The sequence below is a fragment of the Pseudophryne corroboree genome, chromosome 1, assembly GCF_028390025.1.
Source record: "Pseudophryne corroboree isolate aPseCor3 chromosome 1, aPseCor3.hap2, whole genome shotgun sequence".
In the NCBI taxonomy this organism is placed as follows: domain Eukaryota; kingdom Metazoa; phylum Chordata; class Amphibia; order Anura; family Myobatrachidae; genus Pseudophryne; species Pseudophryne corroboree.
In genome coordinates, this window is record NC_086444.1 from 721911313 (window position 1) to 721935170 (window position 23858).

At 42.5% G+C, this 23858-nt stretch overlaps 1 protein-coding gene across 6 annotated transcripts in view; it reads right to left on the reverse strand.

Moving 5' to 3' along the window:
- Positions 1 to 23858, reverse strand: part of TCF3 (transcription factor 3) — a 399616-nt gene that overhangs the window by 178935 nt on the left and 196823 nt on the right. For all 6 annotated transcript variants that reach the window (XM_063915799.1, XM_063915809.1, XM_063915820.1 and 3 more), the window contains exons 8-10: positions 20056 to 20185; positions 19337 to 19386; positions 751 to 850 (exon numbers count right to left, since the gene is read on the reverse strand). In XM_063915799.1, the coding sequence (XP_063771869.1) occupies positions 751 to 850; positions 19337 to 19386; positions 20056 to 20185 (280 nt within the window). The remainder of the gene's footprint in view (positions 1 to 750; positions 851 to 19336; positions 19387 to 20055; positions 20186 to 23858) is intronic.

Here is a 23858-nt window from a genome sequence, read left to right on the forward strand (position 1 = left end):
AGTGCAGATCATTTAAGCAGCAACACAATATGTAATTAGGGAGGGATGAGCTATATCCTTCATCTGAGGATAGACCTCGGATTCAGGTATTCATCCTTCGTGAGATGTGGTGCTATCTAGCCTGTTCCACCAAAAAAAAATTGAAGCACTGTCCCCTGCAGATGTGTTGCCATGTATTCTATTTGATTAACGATATATCATACACATCGTAGAGTGTGTACCCGGCAGTCATTCAGTGAATCATCCCATTGGATGTGCTGCATGTCCAACTGGACGATTCCATGGCCAACGTGATTATAGTTAACAGCAGCATGTAACAATACATCATGACGGTGTACAGCAGATTGTGCAGTGTTCAACATGTGGTTGTTACATCGCATGCTGTGTACCCCAGCTTAAGTGCTTACATTTTCCCAGTCACTTGAATATTTAAAACTGAAGATATGAAAATTTAATTTTCTCTAAAAAGTTGGTACCAACTTTAGAAATGCAGGATTCTAACGGGTCCATTCAATTAGAGGCAACTTCCAGGAAAACCACGTAAGCAGAATAAACTGTAAACCTTTTCTTTTATAATTATAGGTTTCATAATGGTGCAATGCAAAAACCTTTATAATGAACAAAGCCTTTGTGATGGTTCACTCAAACAAACACAAGATATTCATAACGATACACAATAAACAATTGTAGAATAATGTTGATTGAAATAAGAAATGAGGTAGGAGTATATCACCTAGCGGAGATACTTACCTGCCATGTAGAATGGTCCAGGGTAAATAGAGTTAGTTGGCTTGGAAGTGTAACTTCCACGGTCTCCACTGTATTCATCACCTGAGTTAGGAGGGTACACCTGTATAAAACCAGAGAGAGGAAAAGATTAGAGAGAACGGGGGGATGGGGGGGGGGAGAGTATATGCAATTTAGCTTAGGGTTTTTTTTGTTTGTTTTTTAAGAGATGAGCGTGTTCAGGTTTTACTCGAATTTACTTGGTTCTCAAAATGGCATCTTATTGGCTATCCAATACAAGAGACATCCGTGAGCCAATAAGATGCTGTTTTGAGAACAGAGTAAATCCAAGTAAACCCCGAACCCGCTCCTCTCTAATTTTTTTTATCTGTACATGTTATCAGAAATGAAATAAGGCTTTGTAAGAAGGAATTCAATTTCAGAGTGTTAGTTAGGTTCTTATTTAATGTTCTAATGTAAAAGATTTCATGTCCAGTAAAAAGATGAAATAATTTTTAGTGGACTCAGAAGGGAAAAGTAAAAAAAGTTAGAAATAACCACTACATTAAACTGCAAAATAGGACAGTGTCACTTATTTGTATGAATATATAATGTTTCTGTTATGTCCAAAATTGCATTTATTTCTTCTCCATTTTAATTGCAGATCTCAGAATGCAGTACTGTACTAAAATACTACATAATTTTATAAACTGTGTGTGTAGGTAGGTGGGTGGGTGGAGCACAGACTCCCAGCACCATCTGCTGTATCATGGCACTGTGCCAACACTTAGGGCAGCTGGGAGCAGAGAAGGGGCGTCTATGTTGAGAAGGGGGGCATATAGAGGCCAGGAAGAATAAATATTGGAAAGTACAGATATGCAAAATTATATATGCTTGCATTTATCTTAGGAAGTGCATATATCACAGTGATATAAGTGACTGATCATATGATGTAAAGATAAAAAAAATACTTAGTCCAATAAAAAACAAAAAACAAGTAAATGTCTACTGAACGTTAAGATGTGTAACTGTGTATATTAGCTAGTGATGTATGGAGAAGGCATCTACTGGCATTGTGGAATTCAACTCCCCTCCCCTGAGATTTCCAACTCCTGTCCCAGACTAGAGGCTCAGGTTTCACTGGAAACGGATTAACCCTAAGAGTAACAAAATAGCATTTACATTATTTGAGATAGTGAATTATGTTATCTATGCAAGTCCATCAATATTTAAACAGCCAATACTAGCAGCTATGATTCAAAAATGGCTGCAAAATCTCCATCATCCTGCACATTTATTTATTTCTTAGCACAAAACTTTGATTTGTATGCCAGACTTTTCTGACTGAACGGTGCCTTAAAAAAGTATTGCTGGGTGTCATGAGCTTTGCAGAAATACACAATTGGCCTATTACTACAACCTAGTCTGCACAAAACATATTTTATCTTATTAATATTTCTATGTAGCATTTATATAATACATTTCTTTATAGAAAGTTAATGAACATGTTAAATTAACTTGTCACCTAATGGTATATTGATATAAAATGTCACCGTGTCAGACACAGGACACACTTTCATGAGTGTTCATCTTTAGGTAGATTGGTTAACCTACAACGGTGAATAGTTATATAAATATAAAAAAAATTTTTTTAAAAACCCTCAAAGCTTCACACTAAAAAAAACAAAAAACAAACAACCAGGACAAACATTTTAGAAACGTCTATAGAAATACTCAATTAAAAAAATTCTAATTAGTTAGTATCTCTTCATCTGTTGTGCCTCAATACCTTTATAAAGAATTACAAGGGGAAGAACTGAAGTGGTTAACAGTTACTCAGGAAGCTGTAAATCACACAACCCCCTCCTCCTCAGCCCCCTGTTACTGTTGGAAGGGGAGGGGTTTTTCTCCCCCTTCAGGAGAGTGAAGTCATTTCCTCTGCTCTGTCTGGGAAAGTGGGGTGAGGGGGTGGTGAATCATTAGCAGAGGGCTGAGAAGCAGGAATCCTGACACATTACTGTGTTTCACTGTTTGGTTAAACATCATGCACAGCACCAAAACTATTATGCTAATTTACTTAAGGATCACCAGCAAGTCTAGCAAGAAACAAATATGCAATGACAAACACATGAGAATTGGTATTTCAATAACTCCAGCTTAGAAAATTATTTCTTAAACAATATACACCTTTGGGAAAATATACTGGTAAAATATTACCACTAGATGGCCTTCTTTCCAGGTTTATGTTTCTACAGCAAGCCATGTGGCGGCTTACAGCCGCTGTGAACATTCTAATGACATCATGAACAGCATATTACGGATTAGTACTTGTTTTTAAGATAAGACTACAGCCATATACTGTATCACAGAAAATAAAACCATCAAATTCATGACTTATTTCTAGAAAACCACCCTTTAACAGGAAGTAAAACAAAGGATTCATTGCAAGTTCTTTAATAGCACTAAAATGCTGATGTCACAACTAATTTTAATATAAAAACTGTTATAATCTTTCCATGCAAAATGTTGAGCAAAGTGTTGATTAAATGCCATTTTCCATACATTTTCTAGTCTATTTGTGTGAGAAACAAAGGTTATCCTTACAAAACATCAGTATATTTAAACATCTTATGTGGATCAGACTACTAGAATTTGCTTTAAGGTTCTGTTTTGTTGTGGAAATTACATAAGGGGCCTTGGTGCTAGGATACTACACCTGTGCATTGATGCTTTTCCTATCCTTTCAAGTTGAGCAGAGTCCTACAAAGAGCAGATATTTGTGGATCTATAACCTGGAACCCTGAGCATATATTCAACACCACAGGCAAAGTCTCCTTTGCCAATGTATACAAAGCTCTCCTCCTCCCTTAGATGATGAGGCAAGTTCTCTTCTTGTTGTTTTATAGGCACAGGCATAGGTGATAGTATACATGTGTGGAGAGACAGCCAAAGCGCCCAAATTCGTACGTTGGATGCCCATTCATGATAGGCATCAGATCAACTAATGAATAGCACCGATAGAAAGGGGACACAGAACAACTGAATCGGCCCCAAAGAATGTGCTTCAAGATGCATATCAGATGTGTCTATAGATTGTAAGCTTGCGAGCAGGGCCTTCCTACCTCTATGTCTGTCTGTTTTTACCCAGTTTTGTTCTATTACTGTTATTCTAATTGTAAAGCGCAACGGAATATGCTGCGCTATGTAAGAAACTGTTGTTAATAATAATAATAATAATAATAATAATGTGTCCTCATAAATCCAACCTCAATAACCCATGCAGCGCAAGATGACTGGCTTGAGTGAGCCGCAAGGTTCCGTGCAACTCTGCTAATGTTGGGAGTCTTTTTTTTTTTTTTGCAGAATATGCGGCTAGCATGCATTAGAAGATTGTGCAGTCAAATTTGATATGACACTTGTATATTGTGTGTAACCGAGATTGTATACGGAGCGGAACAGTATTGGAAAAAGCTGCTGCTACATTGTAGCACTTTGTGTACAGATTCAGAGACAGAAAGATAAAAAGATAGACAGACATTAAATTAATCAGCAGTCTCCATGTGCGTCCTAGTCACACTGTGTTGTGACTAAGACGCATTTTCGGCAAAAAAGAAGCACAAAAGATGCCAGACGCTAAAAGAGTCTAGCAGGACTTGGTGTGCCAATAGGGGTTGTTTGGTGTAACTGCAGCAAAGATGTATGAGGACACAACTGCAGATCTTATACACACATACTGTGAACATATTGACCACTTGGTGCTAGTCTTTTACCTCTATGTCCTTCCCTCCCCCTTGCCCTATATCTTTCACGCCTGTTTATCTAAAAATGCATGAGATACAGATTGTTCTAACGCTCTCCGGACTCTGGGTCGACACCAATTAGGTCGACACCCATTGGTCGACAGTGGCTAGATTGACATTAGAAATGGGTCGACGCCACCATTAGGTCGACACGAATAAGTCGACATGAAAAAAGGTCGACGTGAGTTTGTACCTTTTTTGTTTTGGACTTTTTCATACTTTACGATCCACGTGGACTACGATTGGGAACGGCAACCTGTGCTGAGCACAGCGGTAGCGGAGCAAGGCACCTTGGCCGCACGCAAGGGGACACTGTGCACTAATTGGGGTTTCCGGTCACTTGACAAAGAAAACGACACAAAAAAAAACAAAAAACTCATGTCGACCGTTTTTCACGGCAACCTAATGGTCGTGTCGACCTAGCCACTGTCGACACTGGGTCCCATACCCGTTCTAGCAGTGGTCCGCCAGCTAGTAACAGCAAGCAGGAGATTCGGCTGCCTTCCACTTCGGCAACATTGTAAATTTAGACACAAAGTAGTTGGGATTTTATTTGTGATGGATATTGCACCATAGCGAGTGCAGACTTCAGAAATCTCACCCATACACAGTATTTGGAGCCTTAAAGCCAGGGGACATTATTTGGGTGTGGTATGGAAGGTAGATAGAAACTAGGTCGACAGTGTCTAGGTCGACCACTATTGGTCGACAGTAACTAGGTCGACAGGGTCTTTAGGTCAACATGAGTTTGTTTTTTTTGGTGTCGTTTTCTTCGTAGAATGACCGGGAAACCCAATTAGTGCACCGCTTCGCTCGCCATACTGCGGGCAAGGTGCCTCGCTCCGCTACCGCTCGGCACAGATTACAGTTCCAATCGTAGTCCACGTGGATCGCTAAGTATGAAAAGATTAAAACAAAACAAAAATTTGTGAAAAACTCATGGCGACCTTTTGACATGTCGACCTAGAGACCCTGTCGACCAATAGTGGTCGACCTAGACACTGTCGACCTAGAGACCAAATCCCCATTATTTTACCTCAGAAAAAATTGAGGGCAGTGTTTCAGATTGTTTGTTTTTGAATCTTTTAATGTGTAAACAAACAGAAATCATGACGTTCGTAAGCTTTTCATCTCCTCTTTTCACCTATTCAACTTTTAGAAAATTGAAAACAGGATAGAACACTCTCAAAACCCAATGTGAGGAAAAAAGTTAGGAGTTTCTTCTCCCACTGAAGAGAACACCGATAATGAAACACATGCTAAAGCTGCACTTGAATCTGCATATTTGGTAGTTTGTGCTTTTATCCTAGATTGAAGGAAGCTTTACAACACCCATTGGTCATAATGACCAGAAGATTTTGATTTTATTATGTCATTCAATGACAGACTTGTAGACTGGAAATCTGGAAAAGTGTCACTTTCATATACCTGCAGTGACGAGAGTGACTTCAGCAAATTAATGTCAAATTGATCCAACACCATATAAAAGCATATGTTATACAGTAGGTTTGCACGATTCTTTTGTGCATGAGATTGACATAATTTTAACATCTCATGCTCAACTACCAGATATGCAGGGATTTCTAATTCCAGATGTTAAGACAGCATTAACTTAGAAGACAAAATACATATGAATTTTATCATTTAATTAACATATGAAAAATATTTCAAAATAAAATTATAAAAAATAAAGATGCTAAGAATAGATTACAAGGTATATTAATGTAAACAAGGTACTAGGACCTAGCTCCTGCTAGGAATAATATAATTGCTGCAGAAGCAGTGTGATTGGTTTATTGGAGAGGAAGGGCCTAAAAGGAAATCCCGGGAAGGAATAAAAACTGGAATGAAAAGCACTAAGACGGAACAGAAAAGTGCAGAGAGAAGAGTAGACAGCAAAGAAGTGGTAAGGGTGCTCAGAGAGTGACTGCATTTCCAAGAATCCAGGCAGAAGGAAAACAGTTTAGGAAAAGGAGAAGTATCCAGTTGAAAGGCAGGCTGCTAATAACTGCCTACACTCTATGGAACTACATGTTCCAGCCAGCAACGAGAAACAAAGTGTATTGTCGCAAGGGTCAATTAGAGGGGTCTGTGAAAGACATTTTGAAAGGCAGTCAAGCTAGTCCATGTTAGCAGAGTCAGGCTCATAACCTTGATTATTTGCAGGTGAACTCAGAATCAAGAGAGACCCGTGTGACAGTGATTGCTGTCAGTACCCACCTCCGTTTCATCATCCGATAAAGCGTGATGAACAAAACATCTACATTCACACCACAAACTAGTGACTTGGTCTAACCCGAACCCTAATTTGGAAGAACTCCAATACAGCCACCATAGGTGTATAAAGGTCATTTTAGTAATACGGGACTGTATTGTGTAGAGAGATTTGTTGTTAAAGACTGCATACTTTGGGACCCATTATTATATTATACCAACATGAAGTGCTCCATAACATTACATGGTCAATAAAATATAAAAATATATTCTTTTGTCAGCCATAGGAGCGGCAAGCGGCGGCGTGTACGATACAATGTGGGTTTCTGACCTATGATAGAGAATACATATATATATATATATATATATATACATACACACACATACATACATACATACATACACACATATATACACATACATATGTGCATACACACACACACACACATATATATTACACACATTTATTGAAGATAAGAAAAATACTAAGAACATTAGAAATATCTTCTTTGTATTATTCTAATTTATATATATATATATATATATATATATATATATAGTCAAAACTCTGAAGTGAAAAGTCTATTGCCTCCCCTGCATATCTTTTCTGCACATCTCTGTTCAAATCTCACCAAATTTCCAGTTTATACTGCTGCATCTGTGTATAATGCCCACTTCACCCTTTGGCTCATATATTGTGTGTAAATCTGGCACTGGTACTAGAAAGTCCCTCCTAAGCCATATACCTCACCGCACGTCCCTGATTATATTATAATATATCTATCTATCTATATATTGAAAGCTTGCAAGCAGGGCCTCCCTACCTCTATGTCTGTCTGTTATTACCCAGTTTGTCTTATCATTGATGTTTCCAATCGTAAAGCGCAACGGCATATGCTGTGCTATATGAAAAACTGTAAATAAATAAAAATGTGTGTGTGTGTGTGTGTGTGTGTGTGTGTGTGTGTGTGTGTGTGTATATATGTACTTTTTGTTACCGATACAGTGCTTTTAACCACTTAACACAATTTTATTTAAAAAGATAGTTAGTTAAAGTAGTAGGTTCGGTTGCTGAATCCCTGAAGATGGTCCTCTGCCAGATTTGGACCCTAAGGTAGTAGAGATATAGTAAAATTATCTACAGGGGCGCATACTGTGAATATAACACTTGTTAATAACAGATTTACCTCAGTATAAACAATTTCTTGATACAACCAAAATAACCATTCATTGGGGTATATTCAATTAGCAGCGATAATGGACTTTTCGTGTGAAAAGTCCGGTTTTCGCGCGAAAAACCGGACTTTTCCCGCGAAACGCAATTACAGCCTATTCAATTTTCTGGGAAAATTTATCGTTGATCATTATTTCACTTCACCTACTCTGAAGCAGGTGAAAAGTTGGGAAAAGTCACTATTTTAAGGTAAAAATGTTTGGATATGGTACAGAACTCCTGGGACACCCCCCTTAATGACTAATTAGGCACGTTGAGGTTTTTAATTATTTTTAATTGGCCAATAATGACATGTCATTTTTGGGGTGAAAAAGTACAAAGTGATGGAAATTGGGGTTCAAGGTATGGGACAGGTATATTGGGGTGCTTTATGAGTGGGACAGGTGTTTTTAGGCTTGCAGATGGGAGTAATTGGTCTGTTTCCACTTTTTTTTTAAAGTACCCTAAAATGTCCCAAATATATACTTATACCCATTTTCATGTGCCCCAAATTTAATGAGAGCATTCATTTTGCTCCAAAAAAACTTGCTTTCTATCATTTTTTTGCATTTTTAAAAAAATGCATATAAAACAGCCATTTCACACAATTTAAGTCCCCAAAAACTCTCTAATGTGATCTCTAATACACTTCTCTTCTGTTTTCCTATGTTAGTTTATAATTTTTTGGGGTACAGGCTGATTTCCCCATTTTCACCTGCACTTTTCACTGCAAGAATTTTCAGGTGAAACCCGTTTGGAATTAAATAGGTAGAAAAACGGAGCGTTTTCGCTGCAATTTTCGCCCGATTGCCGCAAAAAATTTTCAGGCGAAAAATTGCCGCGAATTTGCAGGTAATTGAATACCCTAGATTGAATTTATTTAGAACATAAGTCTTAAAAGCATTAAAACTTTAAAACTATAAAATTTTTCAATCCATACAGTACATTAACAGATTGCTTTCTTTAGTTGACAGTATGCCTTTTCAAGGTCAAAAGTTATATATATATATATATATATATATATATATATTATTTTTAAATTTATTTATTTATTTTACACATACACATACATACATACACATACATACATACATACATAGTTTCAGGTCTGGCACTCCCAAAGCTAAAGATCACGTCGCCGGTGCCTTCATAAAAGAAATTTACACATGTGCTGATGCGGCACTCCTAGCATAAGCAATGAGAAAAAACCGTTACATCCAGTCAAGTGTTACCAACGTTTCAGTTTTAAAAACCCGACGACAGTTGGCAGTACAACTGAAACGTTGTTAGGAGGTGGCCGCTGGTACCATGGCAACCATCGGTGCCGGCGCTCTTCAAATGACGTACTGTACAAAAAGTTTTTGTACAGTACGTCATTTGGAGAGCGCCAACGCCGATGGTTGCCATGGTACCGGCGGCCGCCTCCTGATGACGGCAGCGGAAGACGCCGGGTCCCGCGGCTGGGCAGTGTCTGCTACACGAGCACACCTGGAGATATCTATTTTCTATTTGGTATAAAGGTATGTCACTTTTGCTTATTTGGTTGTTACTCACCTTGACAAAGGGACGTGTCAGTCCCGAAACGTTGGCTCTATGCTGTGATTTTTTCATTACAGTTGTTTGCTGAAAAAGACCTCGAGTGCCGCTGACTGCTTCATTGCTTCCTAGGGGTGGTAATCATGTGACCGCCGGTCAGCTGACCGACAGTCACATGACCTCCTCCCACCAGCCCGCCGATCACTGTCCCGATGGTCGGCATGCCGACCAACAGGGACTATTTCCACTCGTGGGTGTCCACGACACCCATAGAGTGGGAATAGAACCCGTGGCGACCGCAGGTCGCCACCGAGCCCGCAGCGTGGCGAGCACAGCGAGCCCGCAAGGGGCTTGCTGCACTCGCCCCTCCCCGCCGGGATCCCGGCAGCATAAGCTGACCGGCGGTCAGGAGACCGCCGGTCAGCCGTACTACACCCCTTCCTGGTCTATTCAATATTGTATCAGAGGGCACCGGGGCATCTAATTGGTGTTGTGTGAGTGCAGGTCCATGCTTTATTTATATATATGTATATATATGTGTGTATATATATATATATATATATACATACACACACATATACATACATACATATATATATATATATATATATACATACATATATATACATATACACTGCTCAAAAAGATAAAGGGAACACTAAAATAATACATCCTAGATCTGAATGAATGAATGAAATATTCTTATTAAATACTTTGTTCTTTACATAGTTGAATGTGCTGATAACAAAATCACACAAAAATTATCAATGGAAATCAAATTTATTAACCCATGGAGATCTGGATTTGGTGTCACTCAAAATTAAAGTGGAAAAACACACTACAGGCTGATCCAACTTTGATGTAATGTCCTTAAAACAAGTCAAAATGAGGCTCAGTAGTGTGTGTGGCCTCCACGTGCCTGTATGACCTCCCTACAACGCCTGGGCATGCTCCTGATGAGGTGGCGGATGGTCTCCTGAGGGATCTCCTCCCAGACCTGGACTAAAGCATCCGCCAACTCCTGGACAGTCTGTGGTGCAACGTGGCATTGGTGGATGGAGCGAGACATGAACTCCCAGATAGATGTGCTCAATTGGATTCAGGTCTGGGGAACGGGCGGGCCAGTCCATAGCATCAATGCCTTCGTCTTGCAAGAACTGTTGACACACTCCAGCCACATGAGGTCTAGCTTCGTCTTGCATTAGGAGGAACCCAGGGCCAACCACACCAGCATATGGTCTCACAAGGGGTCTGAGGATCTCATCTCGGTACCTAATGGCAGTCAGGCTACCTCTGGCGAGCACATGGAGGGCTGTGCGGCCCCCCCAAAAAATGCCACCCCACACCATTACTGACCCACTGCCAAACCGGTCATGCTGGAGGATGTTGCAGGCAGCAGAACGATCTCCTTGGCGTCTCCAGACTCTGTCACGTCTGTCACATGTGCTCAGTGAGAACCTGCTTTCATCTGTGAAGAGCATAGGGCGCCAGTGGCGAATTTGCCAATCTTGGTGTTCTCTGGCAAATGCCAAACGTCCTGCACGGTGTTGGGCTGTAAGCACAACCCCCACCTGTGGACGTCGGGCCCTCATGCCACCCTCATGGAGTCTGTTTCTGATCGTTTGAGTAGACACATGCACATTTGTGGCTTGCTGGAGGTCATTTTGCAGGGATCTGGCAGTGCTCCTCCTGTTCCTACTTGCACAAAGGCGGAGGTAGCGGTCCTGCTGCTGGGTTGTTGCCCTCCTACAGCCTCCTCCACGTCTCCTGATGTACTGGCCTGTCTCCTGTTAGCGCCTCCATGCTCTGGACACTACGCTGACAGACACAGCAAACCTTCTTGCCACAGCTCGCATTGACTTGCCATCCTGGATGAGCTGCACTACCTGAGCCACTTGTGTGGGTTGTAGACTCCGTCTCATGCTACCACTAGAGTTAAAGAACCGCCAGCTTTCAAAAGTGACCAAAACATCAGCCAGAAAGCGTAGGAGATGAGAAGTGGTCTGTGGTCACCACCTGCAGAACAACTCCTTTATTGGGGGTGTCTTGCTAATTGCCTATAATTTCCACCTGTTGTCTATTCCATTTGCACAACAGCATGTGAAATTGATTGTCAATCAGTGTTGCTTCCTAAGTGGACAGTTTGATTTCAAAGGAGTGTGATGGACTTGGAGTTACATTGTGTTGTTTAAGTGTTCCCTTTTTTTTTTTTTGAGCAGTGTATATTTTCTTATCAACATACAACAGTAACCTACATCACACACATCAAAGTGGTTTCTAAAGCATACTGTACTAGTTATTTGTTTAGATACAATAGGTGGAAGCGGTGTACATCACCAGCAAGAACAAAGTGATTAAAGAGATGCGCGCGCACACACACATCAATCTTGTAACAAGGGGTTTTATATTTCTAACATTTAAAAAAGTGTGGTCATTGTTTAGTATCTCAAACCTCCAAAAATAAAACTTTGATGTGATACACTGCAATATTCGCCACATAACTGTTCAGTCCTATTAAGTCACTAGGGGTCTTGTTATTAACTGCTACAAAATCCACTGAACTTCCAAAATGGTTGCAGACATTAATATATCTGGACCAGATCTTCACTACAACATGTTTCAATACTAGCCAAAAACTAAGATAAGGCTGCACTTTCCTGCTGTCAAAGCCTACTAACCAGTCCTTCACATTGTATTATTGAAACTGAAGCATCTACTTCAGTTGGAATTAAATTTACATTAACAAGAACTTTGTCTTCGAGCCCAATTTTTTCCTAAATGTTCTATTTATTAATACAGTGCCAGCATGTTCAGTTGCACTTTACAATACAATCAGAAACGAACCATAATAAAACAAGAATGGGTTAACAGAGCCCTGCTCACAAGGGTATGCGGTTAACATACCGCCCGTCGGGATCTGGGCTGTCTCAATACCGATGCCGGGATCCCGATGGGGGTACTATACCACCACGGGAATAATGGTGAGGTAGGCGATTCCCCCTCTATGGGTGTCCACGACAACCATAGAGGGAGAATAGAACCTGTTGTGAGCGAAGCTCCTCACCGAGCATGCAAGGGGCTTTGTTGCGCTTGCCCCTTTGCCAGCATTCTAGCATCCGGGGGGGGGGCATGTCGGTATACTGATATTCGGCATCCCGTGTGGCGGGATCACATACTGATCCCCTCACAACCTATAGGATAAACAAGAGTTTAATATAGGAGGTTAAGTGCTACATATTGCATATTGGTCCAGCCATATAGTGAGGGAAAAAAAGGGTTTTTTTTTTAGTATAAAACAAGAACACATGTAGGTTTTGAAGCTGGCCATTCCTCAGAGTGGGTGCAGCCTGTAAAAAGGCCAGTATCCCAGAGTGGGAGTAGGAAATGAGAGTGGATGAAAGACAAACATCATGTGCAGAATGTAAGTTTTGAGCTAGGAAATATTTTAAGAAAAGCTATGAAATAGACATTTGTGTAGTGTTGTTGATAGTGTAGTATGTAAGAAATAACACTTATTATCGGACTCTTAAATACAGCCAACGGAAGAAGGTTTTACGAGGAAAGAGAGGAGAGAAAAAAACAAAGAAAAAAAAGGAAGCCGCTACATTCAAAATAGATTGTGGGAGTGAAAGTCTGACAGCAATAGGCTTGTTGCAAAGCTTTACCTTAGCCAATGTGGGAGATGACTACTTGGATTGAACTTTTTGTAGTGTCCTGTGTGGATGTGTGTGTGTATTCTGCTTATGTTTCTCAGATATATATGTAAGAGGATTTGGATAAAGACTGAGCTTATTGGTAGCAAAGAAAAAAAAAAGAGCAAAATGGTGCAGTTCGCACAAACCATGCTGTACTGGGTACACATGCACTTATTTTTTTTTATATGCAGTGAAGACTGTCTGCTTTAGCACGTGACACACAAACCCTAAGCAGCTTTGTTTTTCCAATTACATTTAGAATTGAGCTAGAATACCACCCCCTTCACAACTATAAAGCTGTCTGCTCATTTTCTGTTGTGCAACATGGCCAAGGTGCAAATTTGACCTTTCTTTTGTTCCCAACTCTAAATAATTCTCTGAATGTAAAAGCAGCTCATGAATCTAGGATGACACCTAGCCAGAAAGGGTAAGGGTTTCATTGTGTTGTAGTCTGAGATAGAGATGTCAGGTAGTTAGCTACAATTGTCTGGTGGAATAATAGTTTTTTAAATAGATAACAGAAGTCCAAAAATTGTTGGTATGGTCCAAGGGATGATCTATCACAGCAACAGAATTTGATGACCAAACTGATAGCATGTACTACACATATGTGAGTGAAATGTGAGGAAATTATTAGCCCAACCAACTACAAGACTACTTCCAGGCTCAGAGGTGCCTGTGAAGTAGAGTCCACGGTGTAAAAAGTGCTACCACTGACACCCAGGGGGGAAATGTAATAGGGTGTAAGAATCAGAAAGTGAGAGACTTTGCCATTAAAAAACCCCAGGAGAAATCTCCCAATCATTCACATGGGAAAATCAACCTGGTTTTACCATGTAAATGATTGCCACTTTAAAAAAACAGGTGAAATATCCCTAAATCTCTCAGTTTCTGATTCTCACACCCTATTACATTCCCCTCATATTGTCTAAACTCTGATCCTGCAGACCAGACCACAGGTTCTCAAACTCGGTCCTCAGGACCCCACACAGTGCATGTTTTGCAGGTCTCCTCACAGATCACAAGTGAAATAATTAGCTCCACCTGTGGATCTTTTAAAATGTGTCAGTGAGTAATTAATACACCTGTGCACTTGCTGGGTTACCTGCAAAACATGCACTGTGTGGGGTCCTGAGGACCGAGTTTGAGAACCACTGCTGTAGACTAACAAATGTGAAGACCAAAAGTTAGGTATTATTTGAAAGTTAGACCATTTTTGAAAAGGTTTCAACTATGGACTGGCAGTCATTAAATAAATATATTATATTATGGTTGATATTCTTTCCTTTCATGTCTCTACAACGTAGTCGTAGGCCAGGAAATTTCACTGGAATGGACAATTTATACAAAATAATATGGCATAGATCCTTTGAAAGCAATTCACAGAAGTATTATTTAACGTTGGCAAATAAGAACATTGTTTGTTTTACATTGTAACTGAAAACTTGGTTTCAGGTAGCAGTTGAAGAATTTATCAAATTGTAAAAATCTAAATTCTCTGTAGGTTATTTCAAGGGGGTACTTTGCAGCCTGCATTCATATACAATACTATCTTCAAGCTTTCACATTTTCCCCACTATCATAATACACAGATTACATACTGTGGGGTATATTCAATAACTGTCGGAAGCTGCCGTCTTGTCGGGAAGACGGCAGCTTCCGACAGTTTTAGGTCGGAAGGGGTTCCGACCAATTCATTATGGCCCCATTTATTCCGACAAGTCGGGTTTCCCGACTTGTCGGAATGCACGCTGATCGGCGGCTTAAGCCGCCGAACAGCGTGCATTGTCAGAAGCGGGGCCAAACCCGACAGGTTTTAGCCCCGTTTCCGACAATCTCAATCCGACTTTAAAAAAAGTCGGATTGAGATAAGTGATCTGAGAGCAGGAGACGGGGGAGCAACGGGGGGAGCAGGGACCCAGCGGCAGCGTCCACCCGGGTCCTGCAAGCGACGACCCGCAGCTGCCGACGCTGCTCCCCCGCTGCACCCGCAGCGCTGACAGCAGCAGCAGGTCAGGAAACAGGGAACGGCCAAATCAGACAGTCGGATTTGGCGCTATTTTGAATAGGGGTTGTCGGGCCATTCCGACAACGGCATGTCGGAATGGACCCCACTCTTATTGAATATACCCCTAGGTATCTACAAAATTAAGACTCCTACAAGACAGTGGGCAACACAGGTGGTGTAATGGTTAGCATTACTACCTCACGGATTCGATTCCTACCCGTGCTTGCGTGGGTTTCCTTTGGGTACTCCGGTTTTCCTCCCAAAATATATTGGTAGGTGAATTGGCTCCCACCTAGTGTAAATGTATATGTGGGAGCATGTGGTAGGGAATATAGATTGTAAGATCCACTGGGGCAGGGACTAATGTGAATGGCCAAATATCCTTTGTAAAGCACCGCAGTATATGTGTGTGCTATATAAATAACGTAATAAATAAAGACAAGTAACTCTAATCCTTTGCTGTATGTTGAAGGCAGATATAGATAGCAATAAACTATAAACCTTACCAACAAATTGACATTACTTTTAGCAAAGGCTTTTGCAATTATAGAAGCTGCATTATATTTAACTTATGCTATGGATTACAATGAAATAGTCAACCCTTCTTTATGCCATGCCTGCAGAATTACTTGCATGAAGCTGCCACCATGAGAAGTTATAATTAGTTGTCAAATGGTATTTCCTCATCAACCACACAGATAAGCAATACTAACAATCACATACTGGATCATTTAAAACATGCAATTAGCATATATGAGAGTAACTGATGTTAGGGGCATTCTTTATGGACAGACAGTAGCCCCTACTTGAGTGCAGCTAGAGGCATTGGTGTTCTAGGTTTTCAAAACAAGTGAAAGTGCAGTGTCAAAGGCAACAAACATCATGTGCCAATGATGTTAAAGGTATATGATTGCCACCCAGCATCAGCACCCACATCTTTCCGTAAACTTCCTGTTCCTTTTTGTACAATTTGGGCTCAGTGCTATGGATACACAATGATAATCGCATTGATCGCACAATGGGGGTAATTCCGAGTTGATCGCTCGCTAGTTACTTTTAGCAGCCGTGCAAACGCATTGTCGTCGCCCACCGGGGGGGGGGGTATTTTCGCTTTGCAGAAGTGCGAACGATTGTGCAGCAGAGCACCTGCAAAATCATTTTGTGCAAAACAAGACCAGCCCTGTAGTTACTCTTCGTGTGCGTTGATTCTAACGACGGAGGGACGGCTTTTGACGTCACACACCCACCCAGCATTCGCCCAGCCACGCCTGCGTTTTTCTAAGCACTCCCTGAAAACTGTCGGTTGACACCCAGAAACGCCCCCTTCCTGTCAATTTTCCTGCGTTCGGCTGTGCGACTGAAAGCTTCGCTAGAACCTGTGCAAAACCACGATGCTCTTTGTACCCGTACGTCGCGCATGCGCATTGTGGTGCATGCGCAGATTAGCCATTTTTTTTTTCAATCATCACTGCACTGCGAACAACAGCAGCTAGCGATCAACTCGGAATGACCCCCAATGATCGCAGCAGCAAATTTGTTAGCAGTTGGGCAAAACCATGTGCACTGCAGGGGAGGGGGGCAGATATAAAGTGCCCTACACACTGGCAGATAACACTGCACAATATGAACGCACTCATTCATATCGTGCAGTGTGTAGGCACCAACGATGAACGATGCGCAGCCCTGCGCTCGTTCATCGTTGGGGCCCCTTCGCTTATGCATGCAGGCCAATATGGACGAGATTGTCCATATTAGCATGCACTGCTATGGCGCCGGGGGAAGTGAAGAAACTTTACTCCCCCTGTCACCTCCCCCCCGCCGCAGGGTCGCCCGTCTGCCGTATCGGCGGTCGGGCAGCTCAGCGGTGGGTCGCCCAGTCTGTAGGGCCCTTAACATGTGCAGAGAGAGTTAGATTTGGGTGGGGTGTGTTCAAACTGAAATCTAAGTTGCAGTGTAAAAATAAAGCAGCCAGTATTTACCCTGCACAGAAACAAAATAACCCACCCAAATCTAACTCTCTCTGCACATGTTATATCTTGCCCCCCCTGCACTGCACATGGTTTTGCCCAACTGCTAACAAATTTGCTGCTGCCATCAACTCTGAATTAGCCCCTATAAAAGTGAAGGAGCTAACATTGATGCTATAGCAATAAATCCATATCTGCTTGCTCCTTCAGATCGTAAGACGCACGCATTTAAAAATGACATTTAACTAAAAAACTAAAGGGTTTGTATACTATGAGTATGAAAACCCCTCTTAACTACCCTGATATCTTGCAGTTTGTAATTTCCAGTACATCTGAGCAAAAATTTGGTGTCTGTGTAAACTTTAAAATTACACTGCAAGTTTTTCAGTAAATTCAGAATAAGTTTGCTGCAGAGGCCTTAAAAAATGGGAAGATTAACAGATACTGTACATTGTTACCAGCAATAGTTAACGAATATTTCTGAACTAGTTACCAGCCAGTCAAAATGACGGAACAATGTAACCAGAATGTCAGCGCCAGCGGCTGTGCATGCACAAATGGAGCAAAACTTCAATTGCTCCGTAGGGCATCATCTAGTGGCCGCCGGCGTGCAAAAACACTTTAATTTCCCCCATAGAGGTGAGGAGCAGCGTTAGCCTTTTATTATATAGGATTGGGCAGTACGGACAGTGTATTGGTTAGCATTACTGCGTCATAGGGTTCTATTCCCACCATGGGGGTCATTCCGAGATGATTGTAGCTGTGCTAAATTTAGCACAGCTACGATCATTCACACTGACATGCGGGGGGACGCCCAGCACAGGGCTACCCAGCCCCGCATGTCCGTTCCGCCCCCTCTGCCCCGCAGAAGTGCAAAGGCAAGCGATGCCTTTGCACTTCAATAGTAGCTCCCGACCAGCGCAGCTTTAGCGTGCTGGCCGGGAGCTACTCATCGTTACCCGGCCGGCATCGTTACCCGGCCGGCAGCAGCTGTGTGTGACGTCACGTAGCCGCTGCGGCCCACCCCCCATTCGACCGCGCCCACGAAACAGAGGCCAAGTGCCGACGTTCCCCCGCCCAGCAACTGCCTCTGCCTGTCAATCAAGCAGAGGCGATCTTAGCGGCCCGACGGCCTTCCAACGGCGCATGCGCAGTTCTGACCCGAGCGCACCGCTGCGATAAACTTCAGCGTGCAATCGGGTCAGAATGACCCCCATGGCCCTAACTGTGTGGAAATTGTATATTCTCCCCGTACTTGTGTGGGTTTCCTAAGGGTACCTCCCACACTCCAAAAATATACTGGTAGATTAATTGGCTCCAACAAAATTAACCATGGTGTGTGAGTGTGCATGTGGTCGGAAATCTAGGGCCAAAGATTCTCTGTAAAGCGCTGCGGAATATGTGTGCACTATACAAATAACTTGTAATAAATAAATTCTAAACTAAATTAATGGGTCTATTTAGTAGAACTATGCTATAAAAGTTTGAGCTATACCTCAAATTATCATAGCATATTTAAAAACTATTGCCACACTATTTAAATGATATTTGATTCCAGGACAGACCTTGCACTAAAGCTCTTCCTTTTTGGAAGAGTACATTTCCAATTGGTCAAATATTATAACCTGAACCTCCAGCAGATACCAGAGAGTTATAGAGAGATGGCACGTGGCCATAATTTTCAGTTGCATATGGTGCTATGATCAAATATACACCTCAAACAGTAACTTTCACCCAATGCAAACAGGTTAGGTGTAGAGAAGCCAATGTATGTACAATTTGTCAGCAGCACTGGCTGAATAGAACAAGTCTACCAATGGGCCCAAGCCCAAGGGTCAAAGTCCAGTTTGCTCACATATTTAAGGAGTCCAAGTGGATGAGATCTGGTCATTCAGCATCAAGCTGAGGAGATGGAACTCTTCTGATGCAACTTGGACTTCTTACAGCAGTTGAAAGAGAACCACACACACACACACAGTGGTTATCTTCTGATCACATTTACCAAGTCATCTATATTTCCAGCAGAACCACTAATCTACAATAAACTCTAACATCACGCACTGCCTATTACATGCACCTGCCAATGCACACTAATACCATCCCTCCTTTCCATCATGGAACACTGCCCTGTTATTACTTTTTCACAGATTGCAAAAATTAATAAAGTTACTACTTACAGAAGATGGAAGTCCTGGGGGCACTTTACGCACTTTTTTAGGTTGGGAATCTGCATGATAATAACATTCGTTAGTTAGGGTACATTGGACTAATTACAATATATATCTATCTCTCTATATACGGGTAGCAGTTGATTTACTGACTGACACAATACCAACAACCATTGACCGTGTCTGTCAAAATACCGAAATTCACTATGCAGACACGTTCAAAATGTTGACAGTCAGAATAATGACATTTGAAATGCAGACATGTTAAAATGCCTAAAATGCCGACATGCATTTTTAAGGAATTTTTGCCCCAAAACATATTTGTTCATACTTTACCATCCCAGTGGACCTAGAGGGGGAAAATAATAGATGCCCAAAGCATGGCGAGTGCCCATGTGGACATGGACGTGTCGACCTATGCCAACATTGACGACAAACGTTTGTCGCCATTGCCAAAACCCAGAAAAACTGTCGGTATTTTGACATGTCGGCATATCAAATGTCGGTATTCTGACTGTCGGCATTTTGAACATGTCAGCATAATGAATGTCCGTATTTTGACTGTAGGTCAATGGCTGTCTGGATTATGACATTCGGTAAATCATACTGAACCCATATTATATATTATATATATCTCTTATCCAAAACACCCATCCATATCAACTACTGTTTATATTAACGAATTAACAAATTATAACTTTGACCTCAAACTGAAATATAACTCTTACCAAGGTTACCATCTCCTGGACGCCGCCGTGAACTATTTGGGTACGGGTAATACTGCGAGCTTCCTTTTCCTGCACTGGGGGAGAGCGCACTGGGGCTGTTCATTCCCAACTCACCAGGTAAAAATCCAGGCTGCAAAGACATTGCGAAAGTCACAACAAGAACCTGAGAAATCCCATCAATGCTTATAAAAAGGACTGCACGGATTTTATTTGCTAATATTGGAAGACTAGGAAATGTAGTACCTGACTACCATTTGATTTTTGTAGATGAAGAAAACGTACAGAAGCCTTTAGTCTACACATCTAAATCAAAAAATAATTTAAAAAAGCCAAATATCCCTACATATCCAATCAAATTATTTAAAAAGCCAAATATCTCACAATTTCCTTTGAAGTTTAGCTATGCCATACCACAAATGTACAGCAGTGCACATCCTTAAATTGTGTGTAAGAGGGGAAAAAAAAAATATAAGAATTTACTTACCGATAATTCTATTTCTCATAGTCCGTAGTGGATGCTGGGGACTCCGTAAGGACCATGGGGAATAGCGGCTCCGCAGGAGACTGGGCACATCTAAAGAAAGCTTTAGGACTATCTGGTGTGCACTGGCTCCTCCCCCTATGACCCTCCTCCAAGCCTCAGTTAGGATACTGTGCCCGGACGAGCGTACACAATAAGGAAGGATTTTGAATCCCGGGTAAGACTCATACCAGCCACACCAATCACACCGTATAACTTGTATCTGAACCCAGTTAACAGTATGATAACATAGGAGCCTCTGAAAAGATGGCTCCCAACAATAATAACCCGATTTTTGTAACAATAACTATGTACAAGTATTGCAGACAATCCGCACTTGGGATGGGCGCCCAGCATCCACTACGGACTATGAGAAATAGAATTATCGGTAAGTAAATTCTTATTTTCTCTAACGTCCTAAGTGGATGCTGGGGACTCCGTAAGGACCATGGGGATTATACCAAAGCTCCCAAACGGGCGGGAGAGTGCGGATGACTCTGCAGCACCGAATGAGAGAACTCCAGGTCCTCCTCAGCCAGGGTATCAAATTTGTAGAATTTAGCAAACGTGTTTGCCCCTGACCAAGTAGCTGCTCGGCAAAGTTGTAAAGCCGAGACCCCTCGGGCAGCCGCCCAAGATGAGCCCACTTTCCTTGTGGAACGGGCTTTTACAGATTTTAGCTGTGGCAGGCCTGCCACAGAATGTGCAAGCTGAATTGTACTACAAATCCAACGAGCAATAGTCTGCTTAGAAGCAGGAGCACCCAGCTTGTTGGGTGCATACAGGATAAACAGCGAGTCAGATTTCCTGACTCCAGCCGTCCTGGAAATATTTTCAGGGCCCTGACAACATCCAGCAACTTGGATTCCTCCAAGTCCCTAGTAGCCGCAGGCACCACAATAGGTTGGTTCAGGTAAAAACGCTGGAACCACCTTAGGGAGAAACTGAGGACGAGTCCTCAATTCCGCCCTGTCCGAATGGAAAATCAGATAAGGGCTTTTACAGGATAAAGCCGCCAATTCTGACACGCGCCTGGCCCAGGCCAGGGCCAACAGCATGACCACTTTCCATGTGAGATATTTTAACTCCACAGATTTAAGTGGTTCAAACCAATGTGACTTTTGGAACCCAAACTACATTGAGATCCCAAATTGCCACTGGAGGCACAAAAGGAGGCTGTATATGCAGTACCCCTTTTACAAACGTCTAAACTTCAGGGACTGAAGCTAGTTCTTTTTTGGAAGAAAATTGACAGGGCCGAAATCTGAACCTTAATGGACCCCAATTTCAGGCCCATAGACACTCCTGTTTGCAGGAAATGTAGGAATCGACCCAGTTGAATTACCTCCGTCGGGCCTTACTGGCCTCGCACTACGCAACATATTTTCGCCAATTGCGGTGATAATGTTTTTGCGGTTACATCCTTCCTGGCTTTAGATCAGGATATGGATGACTTCATCCGGAATGCCTTTTTTCCTTCAGGATCCGGTGTTCAACCGGCATGCCGTCAAACGCAGCCGCGGTAAGTCTTGGAACAGACAGGGTCCTTGCTGGAGCAGGTCCCTTCCTAGAGGTAGAGGCCACGGATCCTCCGTGAGCATCTCTTGAAGTTCCGGTTACCAAGTCCTTCTTGGCCAATCCGGAGCCACGAATATAGTGCTTTCTCCTCTCCATCTTATCAATCTCAGTACCTTGGGTATGAGAGGCAGAGGAGGGAACACATACACTGACTGGTACACCCACGGTGTTACCAGAGCGTCTACAACTATTGCCTGAGGGTCTCTTGACCTGGCGCAATACCTGTCGAGTTTTTTAATCATGTGGACGACTTCTGGGTGAAGTCCCCACTCTCCCAGGTGGAGGTCGTGCTGAGGAAGTCTGCTTCCCAGTTGTCCACTCCCGGAATGAATAGTGCTGACAGTGCTATCACATGATTTTCCGCCCAGCGAAGAATCCCTGCAGCTTCTGCCATTGCCCTCCTGCTTCTTGTGCCACCCTGTCTGTTTACGTGGGTGACTGCCATGATGTTGTCCGACTGGATCAACACCGGCTGACCTTGAAGCAGAGGTCTTGCTAAGCTTAGAGCATTGTAAATGGCCCTTAGCTTCAGGATATTTATGTGAAGTGATGTATCCATGCTTGACCCTAAGCCCTGGATATTCCTTCCCTGTGTGACTGCTCCCCAGCCTCGCAGGCTGGCATCCGTGGTCACCAGGACCCAGTCCTGAATGCCGAATCTGCGGCCCTCTAGAAGATGAGCACTCTGCAACCACCACAGGATGGATACCCTTGTCCTTGGTGACAGGGTTATCCGCTGATGCATCTGAAAATGCGACCCGGACCATTTGTCCAGTAGGTTTCACTGGAAAGTTCTTGCGTGGAATCTAACGAATGGGATTGCTTCGTAGGAAGCCACCATTTTTACCCAGAACCCTTGTGCATTGATGCACTGAGACTTGGTTCGGTTTTAGGAGGTTCCTGACTAGCTCGGATAACTCCCTGGCTTTCTCTTCCGGGAGAAACACCTTTTTTCTGGACTGTGTCCAGGAACATCCCTAGGAAACAGAAGACAAGTCGTCGGAACCAGCTGCGATTTTGGAATATTGAGAATCCAATCGTGCTGCCGCAACACTACCTGAGATAGTGCTACACCGACTCTTCCAACTGTTCCCTGGATCTTACCCTTATCAGGGAATCGTCCAAGTAAGGGATAACTAAAATTCCCTTCCTTCGAAAGGATATCATTTCGGCCATTACCTTGGTAAAGACCCGGGGTGCCGTGGACCATCCCTACGGCAGCGTCTGAACTGATAGTGACAGTTCTGTACCATAACCTGAGGTACCCTTGGTGAGAAGGGTAAATTTTGACATGAAGGTAAGCATCCTTGATGTCCCGAGACATCATGTAGTCCCCTTCTTCCAGGTTCGCAATCACTGCTCTGAGTGACTCAATCTTGAATTTGAACCTCTGTATGTAAGTGTTCAAAGATTTTAGATGTTAGATTTAGATTTAGAATCGGTCTCACCGAGCCGTCTGGCTTCGGTACCACAATAGTGTGGAATAATACCCCGTTCCCTGTTGCAGGAGGGGTACCTTGATTATCACCTGCTGGGAATACAGCTTGTGAATGGCTTCCAAAACTGCCTCCCTGTCAGAGGGAGACGTCGGTAAAGCCGACTTTTGGAAACGGCGAGGGGGAGACGTCTCGAATTCCAATATGTACCCTTGAGATATTACCTGAAGGATCCAGGGGTCTACTTGCGAGTGAGCCCACTGCGCACT